The 12,878-nt window shown below is 38.6% G+C and overlaps 1 protein-coding gene across 6 annotated transcripts in view; it reads left to right on the top strand.

The window, feature by feature from the left end:
• Positions 1 to 12,878, top strand: part of SARNP (SAP domain containing ribonucleoprotein) — a 67,611-nt gene that overhangs the window by 14,232 nt on the left and 40,501 nt on the right. For all 6 annotated transcript variants that reach the window (XR_002731389.2, XR_002731388.1, XM_023210856.1 and 3 more), the window contains exons 3-8: positions 2,626 to 2,672; positions 2,902 to 2,969; positions 7,416 to 7,467; positions 8,639 to 8,712; positions 9,156 to 9,184; positions 12,425 to 12,450. Coding sequence is in view for 4 of the 6 variants with exons in the window: in XM_023210856.1 (XP_023066624.1) it covers positions 2,626 to 2,672; positions 2,902 to 2,969; positions 7,416 to 7,467; positions 8,639 to 8,712; positions 9,156 to 9,184; positions 12,425 to 12,450 (296 nt within the window). In the remaining 2 variants the exon portion in view is untranslated. The remainder of the gene's footprint in view (positions 1 to 2,625; positions 2,673 to 2,901; positions 2,970 to 7,415; positions 7,468 to 8,638; positions 8,713 to 9,155; positions 9,185 to 12,424; positions 12,451 to 12,878) is intronic.

Raw genomic sequence — 12,878 nt, 5'->3', positions numbered from 1 at the left:
GCTCTCAATTAACGGCATCAAGAAAACTCTTTTTTTTTTTTTTTGAGATGGAGTCTCACTCTGTCGCCCAGGCTGGAGTGTAGTGACTTAGTCTCAGCTCACTGCAACCTCCATCTTCCGGGTTCAACCAGTTCTCCTGTCTCAGCCTCCCGAGCAGCTGGAACTACAGGTGCACGCCACCACGCCTGGCTGATTTTTGTATTTTTAGTAGAGACGGGAGTTCACCATATTGGTCGGACTGGTCTAGAACTCCTGACTTCAGAGGATCCGCCCGCCTGGGCCTCCCAAAGTGCTGGGATTACAGGCGTGAGCCACCGTGCCTGGCCATCTTGTACAACCTTCATCTCAGGTTGTACAAGTCCCCTCTCTAATTTTTATTTACGTATTCCCTTTTATTTCCATTCCTCATTTCACTTCCTCCCCAACCCGTTTAGGCACCCATTCTAATGTGTTTGAATGTATTTTTTTGGTCTTTTTCATGATAAAATATATAGTGTTGTTTCGTAGAATGTTTTCATTTATATAATTGGTAATTATATAACTGGCCATAGCCTTGCTTTATTTCTCATTTCATTCACTAAGTGTTGTGTTTTTTTTAAATGTGTCCATGCGGAATGTGACTGTGTAGTTATCTAGTCTGTTGATGCTAATTCCTGCATAGCATTCCATGATGGATAACCACACGTTACTTAATTCACTCGGTGACAGAAGCATATTGCCACCAAGGCTCTGCTACTGCAAGTGATACTACTTATAGTATAATACACGTATATAATAGTATATAGTATATATTATACTATGGGTTGAATATTATATATTTGAAATGTTTGGGACCAGAAATGTTTCCGTTTTTAGATTTTTTTGGATTTTGGAATATTTGTGTATATATGTAATGAGATATCTTGGGGGTGAGATGCAAGCCTAAACACAAAATTCATTTGTTTCTTATCCATATATTTGAAAGTGGTTTTACACAGTTATTTAAAATAATTTTGTACATGAAACAAAGTTTTTACTGTGACCCATCGCATGAGGTTAGGTGTGGGGTTTTCCACTTGTAGTGTTGTATCAGCCTTCAGAAAGTTTTAGATTTAGAAGCATTTTAGGTTTTGAATTTTCAGATTGGCGATGCTTAATCTGTAGGATATAGTATACTATATTCTATATACTAATAATATATAGTATGTTATTATGAACTACTTATTTCATGCTTTCAAGTTCCTGTGAAAGTCTTTTTGGGGTATATGCCCAAGAATAGTATTTCTAATTAATATTCATACATATATACTTAATGTGACTAAGGACTCCCAAATTGTCTTCCAGAATTGCTCTATAGATCTACAGTCTCATTACTAGTACATAAGGGTTCTTGTATCTCCACAAACCTAAACTTGGCACTGTCCTATCAAGTAGCCTAAGTTTTGCTAATTTGTTGGCTGTTTTATGTTCTCCATGAAAAAAGTTTAAACATTTCACAATACTTTTGTTTCTTCTTTGCCCATTTTTCTATTGAGGTTCCCATAATTTGCTTGTTGGTTTGCAGGCATTTCTTTTATATTCTAATAACTATTCTTTTGTTGGTTTTAGGCACAAATATCTTCTTTGGCTGTTCAGGGTGGTTCATGCCTGTAACTCAGCACTTTGGGAGGCTAAGGTGGTATGACTTCTTGAGGCCAGGAGTTTGAGACCAGTCTGGACAGCATAGTGAGATCCATCTCAAAGAAAAATAATAAAATTAGCTGGGTATGGTGATGTGCACTTACACCTACTTGGGAGGCTAAGGCAGGAGAATCCCTTGAGCCCAGGAGGTGGAGGCTGCAGGGAGCTCTGATTGTGCCACTGCACTTCAGTCTGGGCGATAGAGTAAGATTCTGTCTCAACAAAAACAAATATCTTGTCATTTGTCTTGTAACTTTCTTTGTGCTATCCTTAAGTAGAAGTACTTAGTTTTGAAAAATACTCAGTTTTTCACCTCTTACTTTTGCTTCTGAGTTGTTTTTCTTTTAAACAAATCTTTCCCCACCACTAAATCTCAAAGATACTTTTCCACATTACTTTTTTTGTTTGTTTATTTTTCAAGACTGGGTCTTGCTCTGTCACCCTGGCTGGAGTGCGGTAACATCATCTCAGCTCACTGCAACCTCTGCCTTCCAGGTTCAAGTAATGTTCCCACTTCAGCCTCCCCAGTAGCTAAGACTATAGGCACACACCCCCACACCCAGCTACTTTTTAAATATTTTTTGTAAAGACGGAGTTTCGCTGTGTTCCCCAAGCTGGTCGCTTGAACTCCTGGGTTCAAGCGATCCACCTGCCTCTGCCTCCCAGATTTGTGGGATTACAGAGAGCCACAGTGCCTGGCCCCACATTACTTTTAAAATTAAAATTAATTCTCTAGTTTGACTTCACATTTAGTTCTTCAGTCCAACTGGAGTTCACATTTGTAATTAATGTTAGGTAGAGATCTGGTTTTGTCTTCTCCAGATGTAGCAGATTTTATGTGCATCAATTTCTGCCTTCACTATTGGATTTTTTGGGGGAAAGCAAAGTGATTATAATTTTAACCTTGGTAAGTGATCAAGATGGTTTTGTAGCAGGGCTTGACCTGAATATTTTAATATTCTTTAGCTGAAGAGGAGGCAAATGAAGAAGATGTACTGGGAGATGAAACAGAGGTGAGTTGGATAGAGTAAGGTTAGTCTCTGGTCTGGTAATATGCCACTGCTTTGGCCACATTGCTTTAACATCAGTCATCAGAAGACTTAGATTTAAATTTATTAGGGGAGCATAAGATGGGTATGAAGGTTCTGAGAGACTGGTTTATTTTGGAGTTCTGATGTTCTTCTATTGATAGATATTGATTCTTTAGATTTATGTTAACCACCTTGTTTCATTTGGTTTTAGGAAGAAGAAACAAAGCCCATTGAGCTGCCTGTCAAAGAGGAAGAACCCCCTGAAAAAACTGCTGATGTGTAATTATCTCTTTTTTATAATCTGAGTACAGAGCAGGCAGCTCTTTTTTTATTGTGTTTAATGTTTAACTCTGTTTACCTCTTACATGTTCCCATTGGCCTTTTCATTTCTGATTAGGTCAGTTTTTGTTTTTTAGAAGGGACTACTTCAAAGTACTTGGTCCCAGTGAAACAAAGCAAATTGTCTCTGAGTTATGTAATAGGTAATTAGGACAAGGCGACTTCAAGCCCAGACATAGTTTAATTCTCCTAGCCTTTGTTGTTCTTTTGTAGGGTCACTATAATAGATTATTCTGTTACTCTATAGAGAATCTGTACAATTCTGTATACAGTGTAAAACTGTATAAACTCTGTTTAACTCTTTTTTTTTTTTTTTTTGAGACAGGATCTCACTCTGTTGCCCAGACTGGAGTGCAGTGGCACAATCTCGGCTCACCGTAACCTCCGCTTCCCAGGCTCAAGCAATTCTCCTGCCTCAGCCTCCCGAGTAGCTGGGATTATAGGCATGCGCCACTACTGCCCGACTAGTTCTTGTGTTTTTAGTAGAGACAGGGTTTTACCATGTTGGCCAGGCTGGTCTTGAACTCCTGACCTCAAATGATCCACCTACCTTGGCCTCCCTAAGTGCTGGGATTACAGGTGTGAGCCACCATGCCCAGCCCATTCTCTTAACTGTTTATGAGAGTTTTGCACTTTTCTGTAAAAGTGTAAAACTGAGGCCAGGCACAGTGGCGCATGCTTGTAATCCCAGCGCTTTGGGAGGCCGAGGCATGTGGATCACAAGGTCAGGAGTTCAAGACCAGCCTGGCCAAGATGGTGAAACCCTGTCTGTACTAAGAACACAAAAATTAGCTGGGCATGGTGGTGGGCACCTGTAACCCCAGCTACTCGGGAAGCTGAGTCAGGAGATTTGCTTGAACCTGGGAGGTAGAGGTTGCAGTGAGCTGAGACTGTGCTACTGCACTCCAGTCTGGGAGCCAGAGCTGTCTCAAAAAAAAAAAAAGTGTGAAACTGTATTTAAGGAGTTTTGTAAGGGAGGAAGGTGTTGGGTAGAGGTTATGTTTCTGAAGTAGCACTCTGTTCTCTCTTGCTTTCTGATCTACAGTGGAGGAGGGGAGGACAAAGTGCTAGAATGGAAAGTAGATCTTGATTTGTTTAAACTATTCCACAAGGGTGATCCTAAACATCTTTAATTTGGGACTTTTTCCACAAATATCTGGTCATTTTGTGTATTACAGCACATTAAGAACAGTTGAGTCCTAAACTTTTAACATTTTTGTTCCTCATAGCTGTGTTAGTGCATTTAATTATAAAAGGCAATATATTTACAAGTAAAAAGTCAGTACATAGTGGAGTATATCAATTAAAAATTAAGTACTCTTTGTATCCATTCTCATCTAACTTTACTGAGGTTTTTAGAACAGTACATACTTTTGGAAGATTTTATATGGGTCTGCGTCTGTTTATGTGCATACGTATGTATGTGTATATATAGATACACGTGTACACACACTGTACACTCTTGATTTTTTTCACATCTGGAAATTTTTTATATCATCATTTTCTTATGTAAGTGTTAGTTATACGCTAGGCATTGTTCTTAAGAGTTATATGCTAGGCATTGTTCTAAATGTTTTACAAATACTTTCATTTTATCCTCGGTAGACCCTATGAAGTCAGGATAATTATCCTAGGAAGTGGTCTCTTTTTTGTTTAGCTTGTCATTATGGGAAATTACAAGTATATACAAAAGTTCAACTAGTATAATAGACACTCATCTACCTATCACCCACATTTACTAGTTATCAACTTAGAACCTTGTGTTTTCTAGCATTTAATAGTATTCCATTCTGTGGATAAACAGTAATTTATTTCACCAGTGTTCTGTTGATGGACATTTAGATTATTCATAAAGGAAAAAAAATGTAGTTCTGCATGTCCTTTTCTAATTATTTATACTCACAAGTATACCTGTAGGGTAAATTCCTAGCAGTGGATTTGCTGCATCACAGAGGATGTACATTTAACATCTTGATAGATTTTTGTCAAATATCCCTTTATTTATTTTTGAGACAGGGACTCTTATCCAGGCTGGAGTGCAGTGGAACAATCTTGGCTCACTGCAGCCTCCTTTTCCCAGCTCAAGCAGTCCTCCAGCTTCAGCCTCCTGAGTAGCTGGGACTACAGGCATGAGCCACCACGCTCCGCTCTTTTTTGTATTTTTTGTAGAGATAGGGTTTTGCCGTGTTTGCCAGGCTGGTCTTGAACTCCTGAGCTCAAAGCAATCCACCTGCCTTGGCCTCCCAAAGTGCTGGGATTACAGGTGTGAGCCACCATGCCCAGCCTATCAAATATTACTTTCTAAAACCATTTAATTATCTTTCCATCATAAGATGTTTATGATTAGATATAGTGCCTTGAAAAAATGACTTTGTGAGATAGTTTTAAAATAGAAATGTTATGGGGATTTCTGGAACAAGAAAGAAGATCAAGTGAATACCATTATAATTGGCTTGTGTGGGTTAAAAAATAGAGGTTCAAAAGTTTGAAATTCATTATTCATAGAATATTTAAAATGTGCATTCTGTTCAGGCGGTTTTAATTCTATTAATGAATTTTGAAGCTAGGAAATTGAAGTGGGTGGGGTGATCATTTTGATTTTTAGAGGATAGTTGTGGTTAGACTGAAGTATGTACAAAAAGATTCTGGGTCTGTGTATTTCTGAGAATGTTGTTTATGTGATTGAGTAGGAGAGAAATTTCTCAAAGAAGAGTGGAAATTTCCCATGCATTCGATGTTTATTTATTGCGCTTGAGTTTAGTTATACCTAAGGAAATTGGAATAGAATGGAAGGAAACTTCCCTTCTGGAGTTCCCTTTCTGCCCAGAGGTACACTGCATTGACTGTACTTCAGAGTGGGAATAGGGAGAAAGCCATTACAGTTGGGTTGATGGAGAGTACTGCTTTCTTGATGGCATTGTATTTCAAGTAAAACATTAAACTTCTTTGGCCTTTTGTGCCTAAATTATAAGACAAGGTTAGGGAAGGATGGCAAGGAAATCGGAATTGTTTAGAAATTTCTTTAAACATCAGAATAGTCAGGGCTAGTTTAGATTCTTTGACTATTTAAAAGGAGATCCCTTTCTTCATCTTTGGCCTGAGGTTCTCCAAAAATGTATGTTTCTAGTTTGATTCCCCACCCCCAACCAGCTAAAGCGGTTACATATTGTAGGACTTTGTTATGGTCAGCAGGGGGCACCCATTGCTTGTCTGTCAGTCTAGGGATTTCCAATAAAAGGGTGGAAGAGAGTACTTGTTCCAGAATTGCTTCCTCTGAAAATGTCATTAAACCATTACTACCTTTCAGGGCATCAAATGGGAAAAGTGTCTGGGATATTGGAACAAAAGCTGCCCATCTCTCTAAATGAGGGACCTTAATGAGACTGGTTATGACCCACAGTTTTATGGGAGTTGTTTGGTGGAGGTTAATGCCCTTCCATTTATCCTGGGTACTTCCGAACTTTGTCTCCCGCCCCTATGGTCCCCCCTCTTTTGTTTTCTCTTAAACCTTTGACCAGTAACTTGCCATGTTTTCCTAATTCAAACTCCCCTTAGACTTTTTTCTTCCTGCCTTCTTTGGCATTTTTATTTGTTCCACTTTGACTGTTCCAACTAGAGCTACATTCCTCATGGGAGAAATAAGGGATTTTTAAAAGAAGGAAACCAGACCTTGTAGAGTACTTAATTGTTGTGATGAACATTGGGAGCTGGTACTTAAAGGAGGATTGGAGGGTTACTCATTAGTTCAAAAGTAAATTAAAGGCTGGGCTTGGTGGCTGACGCCTGTAATCCCAGCACTCTGGGAGGCCGAGGCAGGTGGATCACTTGAGGCCAGGAGTTCATAACTAGCCTGGCCAATATGGTGAAACCCTATCTTTACTAAAAATACAAAAATTAGCTGGGCGTGGTGGCAGGCACCTGTAATTCCAGCTACTTGGGAGGTTGAGGCAGGAGAACCTCTTGAACCCAGGAGGTGGAGGTTGCAGTGTGCCGAGATTGCACCGTTGCTCTCCAGCCTGGGTGACAAGAGCAAAACTCTGTCTCAGAAAAAAAAAAAAGTAAATTAAAAAGTTCCTAAAAGCAAATGAAATGGTGTCTGGTGTCCTTTGAGTGTTTCCCTTCAGCCCAGTATATTTAGCCAGACTTCTTTCCTTATTTCTTTATTGTACTTCAGCTAAAGAAGCTTAGTTTGTTATTTGAACTCTTTCTTCTCAATAGATGACAGTTAAAGGAACCAAAGCTCTAGTGGACTTCATATTTCTTTGGCATACGGGGTGGCAGAGAGATAATAGGGCAGAGATAATTCAAGTGAATTCTTACACGTTTCTGAGGTTGTGGTTTAGAATATCAGTTTTCTCATTTTAAAAAGATCTCTTTCTTTTCCAGGGCAGCAGAGAAGAAAGTGGTGAAAATTACATCTGAAATACCACAGACTGAGGTAGGTATTCTGTTCTCTAGTAGAACAGTCTCTACATTTCTGTCTCCCTCTTACCTTTTATTATATCTGCATCATCCTCTAAAATTTATTCACAGGCAGAAAATCAGTATTGACAGATTTTGGTGTTGATACGTTTCACTGCCAACTGCTCTTTGGAAAATATTTGGCTGGCATAGGGGTAGTCATTCTTGAAGCTGTAGTCTTTTTATATGTAACACTATTGTCTTAACAATGACTCTCTTTGAGATGTTTACAAACCTAGGATTAGAATTTGGGAGGATTGTACCTTGAAAATGGATTGGTAGATGTGACTCTTATGTTGCTACCGGCCAGTAACTGGGATTGAAATTCCACTGGTTTCTGTGGTGTAGGAGTGTGAAACCAGGTTCCAGTTGAGATCTTGTGTTCAGTGTCATACTTGCAAAGTAGAGAATTATTAAACTCTTTTAGAATGGCATAAAACAATGCTGCCTCATTTCTAACTGAAAGAATGCCATTAGTGTTGGAACCAGGCTATTCCTTTGATCACTTTTCAAAGGTCAGCCAAACATAGCTTTTGACTTCTTGGCTTCATGCATAATGTAGGTTTTACTTTATTTCTCCCTTTTGTTTCTGAGGGTATGTAATAATAGTCTTCTTGTGTTTGCTTTCTGGGAAGGGCTCTTAAGTCCTAGTATGGACACAACCTGCTGTCTTCTAGGATTGTCGGTATTTGCAGTTTGGACCCTAAGAAATTACTTCTGATGTTTTTAAGATACTTTCTTTTGGCTGGGCTGGGTGGCTTACGCCTGTAATCCCAGCAGTTTGGGAGGCTGAGGTGGACAGTTCACTTGAAGTCAGGAGTTCGAGATCAGCCTGGCCATCATGGTGAAATCTCATTTCTACTAAAAGCACAAAAATTAACTGGGCACAGTGGCACAGTCCTGTAATCCCAGTTACTCGGGAGGCTGAGCCACGAGAATCACTTGAACCCAGGAGGCTGAGGTTGCAGTGAGCTGAGATCATGCCACTATACTCCAGCATGGGGGACAAAGTGAGACTTTTTTTTTTAAATTTTTAAATTTTTATTATTTTTATTTTTTTAAAGATACCTACCTCTGACTTTCTTAAATCATAAATTGATGTCTTTTTTCTTCCTTTTTTTTTTTTTTTTTTGTCCATTTTTACTTAGAGAATGCAGAAGAGGGCCGAACGATTCAATGTACCTGTGAGCTTGGAGAGTAAGAAAGCTGCTCGGGCAGCTAGGTGAGTGTCCCCAGCCGTTTGGGCCTGCGATAGTGATGTTGTAAAGGTGAAGATATGTGATCCTAGGTTTTTGATATAATTGTTGATTTAAGTAGAATAGAGGCTTGCTGAAGGATATGAGCACTTTTTTGACCCTATTCAGGACATATCTACTGGTTTGGTTATAGTAGCTATAAATTGGGCTTTATTGAGAAGGGTTTTTGTAACAGTTAAAGCCAGGAACTGACTACTACTAATTCTGATAAGGCTTCCTCTTAGCTTAATCTCTGGACTTGGTAAGAGGGAGAGTAAACTGAACCTCTTTCATGGGGTTGTTAGAATTAGCTAATGATTGCAAGACTTGAGATCACAAGCAAGAAGTGTCATATGTATTCTTGACACGGAGACAGACAACCAGGAGTGTGAACAGCTTCCTAAAATTTAGTTTGTTTTTCCTTCTTCAGGTTTGGGATTTCTTCAGTTCCAACAAAAGGTAAGAGTACAGAGATACTTCTGAGAAAGTTACCTTTTTATTCTTTTTTCTCTGGTATAGCAGGTTTCATTTCTCCAAAATAAGGTAAATTTGCTAGCTGTAGAAACTCTTAAGAGATGATAGCATTCATCTCCTGCTTTAGATAAAATTATACTTAGGCCTTCCTGGGCAATTAAGAGATATTGAATGTTATGAGAGGATAGGAAATGCCAACATTTGTCTTTCTTTCTTGAGCATCTTCAAAGAAGTTTCTCTAGTACTTTGCTTACTTATTCTAGGGTCTCAACTGCACAAAATTATTGCATACTATCCAGTGTTATACTGGCTGTCATAAGTGATAAAAGGGAAAAGAGTATCCTCTATCTTAACAGTTTTACTTCTAGGAACGTATAAGGAAATAGTCTTGAATGTTCATAAAGACTTAGCCTCAAGGATTATCACAGCATTATTTATAGTGATCAATAACTGGAAACAACCAACTGTACAACAGAGAATTTGTTATTAAATGTGTGCCATGGTATAGAAGACTATACTGTGCTGAAATAATATTGAAAGATATTTATCAGAGATATTAATAAAAAGAGTTACAAATTTATATTAACAGTATGTTCCCATTTTAGTCATGTAAGAGTGCATGTATAGATAGGAAAAAAAATTGGAAGGATATACAGTAGACACTTGAACAACACAGGTTTGAACTGCACAGGTCCACTTATACATAGATTTTTTTTTTTTTTTTCAATAAATACACTTTGCCCTCTGTATCTGAGGGTTCTTCATGACCAAATGTGGTTCAGAAATACAGTATTTTTGGGATGCGAAACCTGCAGATATGGAGGAGCAACTTATTATAATCTGCTGTAGGACTTGAGCATAGTGGATTTTGGTATCAGCTGCAGGGGTGGGATTGGATCCAATCCCCTGAGGAAATGGAGGGATGACTGTATTCTAAATTGTTAGTACTCATTATCTCTGGTTGGTGGAATTTTGAATGATTTATTTCTTTTTGCTTGTCTGTGTTTTTAAAATCCATACAATGAATATGTATCACTTTTATAATGAATTAGAGGAAATTATTACTATTTTTTGAGACACAGTCTTGCTCTGTCCCCCAGGCTGGAGTGCAGGGACGCAGTCTGGCTCACTGCAACCTCTGCCTCCCGGGTTCAAGCTATTTTCCTGCTTCAGCCTGCTTCAGCTGGGACCGCAGGTGCGTGACACCACACCCAGCTCATTTTTGCATTTTTGGTAGAGACAGGTTTCACTGTGTTGGCCAGGCTGGTCTTGAACTCCTGACCTCAAGTGATCCACTCACCTCTGCCTCCCAAAATGGTGGGATTACAGGTGTGCCGAGCCTGAAATAGTTATTATTTTTAAGAAACTCTGGGTGTGGTGGCTCACGCCTGTAATCCCAACACTTTGGAATGCCAAGCTGGGAGGATTGCTTGAGCCCAGGAGTTGGAAACTAGCTTGGGAAACAAAGTGACACCTTGTTTCTACAAAAAATTAAAAAATTAGCTAGACATGGTGGCAGGTGTCTGTAGTCCCAGCTACTTGGGACACTGGGGTGGGAGGATCTCTTGAGCCTGGGAGGTCTTTGCTGTGCTTTTAAAAAGATGGAAAAATTCTGGCCACTATCACTAAGTGTTATAGAAAAAAATTTTTTTTTCTGACTCTTAGTTATATCAAGAGAGATATAATATAATTGGTGAAGGTACGACAAATTATAGAAGGTGGTGCTTTTTTATTTGTTTTAAGAGACAGGGTTTCACTATATTGCCCATGCTGGACTTGAGCTCCTGGGCTCAAGCAGTCCTCCCTCAACCTCCTGAGTAACTGGGACTACAGGTGCGTGGCTAAAATGCTATTTGAAGAAAGATAATGGTTAATAGTCTGAAAAGGGAACCTGATAAAAAATACAGTTTCAGTGTTACTCATAATTCTGACATCTTAGAACTATAGAGTAACTAAAATAACGGAATTTGGAAACATTTAAAAGGAAGCATTGTTTTTTGAATGAAGTCCTGAAAAGTTTGAAGTAAATAATTATTGGTTAGGTTCTTGGTGATAATTTCAGGACAGAAAATTGGCCTTAAGGAAGCATAATTTCCTTTTTCTTTTTCTTTTTTTTTTTTTTGAGATGGAGTCTTGCTCTGTTGCCCAGACTGGAGCACAGTGGCGCCATCTTAGCTCAGTACAACCTCTGCCTCCTGGGTTCAAGCAATTCTCCTGTCTCAGCCTCCTGAGTAGCTGGGACTACAGGTGCACGCCACCACGCCCGGCTAATTTTTGTTTTTTTAGTAGAGACGGGATTTCACCATATTGGTCAGGCTGGTCTAGAACTCCTAACTTCAGGTGATCCACCCGCCTTGGCCTCCCAAAGTGCTGGGATTACAGGTGTGAGCCACCGCGCCCAGCCAAGAGCCAAAGTTTCAACTCGTGATAGTAGTTCTTGTTTGTCCAGATGTGATCTCTTTTTTAAGAGCTTTAGAGAGATGCAATTTATATGACATAACGATTCATCCATTTAAAGGTATATAATTCATTATTTCATAGTATTTTCACAGGGTTGTGCAGCCATCATCACTGTGTTTATCACCCCAAAAACAAACTGTGCCCATTAGCAGATATCCTCCATTACCTCTCCCTGCCTAGCCCTAAGCAGCCACTGAGTTTTTTTCTCCGTGGAAATTTGCCTTCATATGAATGAATTCATATAGTATATTGTCTTTAGTGACTGGATTCTTTCACTTAGCATAGTTTTCAAGGTTCACTTATATTGTAGCATGTATCTCTATTCATTTTTATTATTAAATGATATTCCATTGTATGGATATACCATACTTAATTTAGCCAGTCATCAAGTTGATGGGTGTTTTTAACTTTTTGTCTAATATGAATAATGCTGCTGTGAACATTTATTTACAAGTTTTTGTGTAATTATATGTTTTAGTTTTCTCTTGGCTGTATACTAGCAGTGGAATTGTGGGATCATACGTAACTGTATTTACCTTTTGAGGAACTGCCAAACTGTTTTCCAAAGCAGCTGTACCGTTTTATGTTCCTGCTCGCAGTTAATGCAGACATGATCGCTAGATGGAATTTCTGCCTTTTCTTTGTCATCATAGGATAAAGGGGGTGTGTCCTGTTTACAGTTTTTATGTTGCCTAATTTGACTTGAAGACTGTCGGCTTTTATGACTTTTAAAAATATTAAATAAAACTTTATTTACTTCCTTAGGTCTGTCATCTGATAACAAACCTATGGTAAGAAATCTTTTTTTATTTCTTACACACCCAGATCTTAATTCTGTATAGCTAACTTTAGAGACTCCTCCTCACCAGATTAGAGGAAACTCTGAGAACATTAATTTGTTGACTGTTTTCAGTACAATGTTATATGTCCTGAATTTAAAAAATTGTTGGAGATACTGAGAAGTCAGGAAAATTGTCACATGTTCAGTTACTGCAGATGTTTTCCTTCCTACCACTCTTTTCGAAAGTAAGAATAGATTTTGTTAGCTAGAGTACAACCTATGTATGTAACGCTTTGTTTTATGGTACCGAAGCCTTGTCCAATGGCCTTAGATAATGTCTAATTCCTAATTACCACAAGAGAATCTATGGAAGCAATTTAGGAGTTCTGTTTGTAGATAGTGCTTTTTTTTTTTTTTTTTTTTTTTTTTTTTTTTTTT

The sequence above is a fragment of the Piliocolobus tephrosceles genome, chromosome 10, assembly GCF_002776525.5.
Source record: "Piliocolobus tephrosceles isolate RC106 chromosome 10, ASM277652v3, whole genome shotgun sequence".
NCBI lineage: Eukaryota > Metazoa > Chordata > Mammalia > Primates > Cercopithecidae > Piliocolobus > Piliocolobus tephrosceles.
Note: the sequence above shows the minus strand (reverse complement) of the source record. Positions and strands in the feature narration are given on the sequence as shown.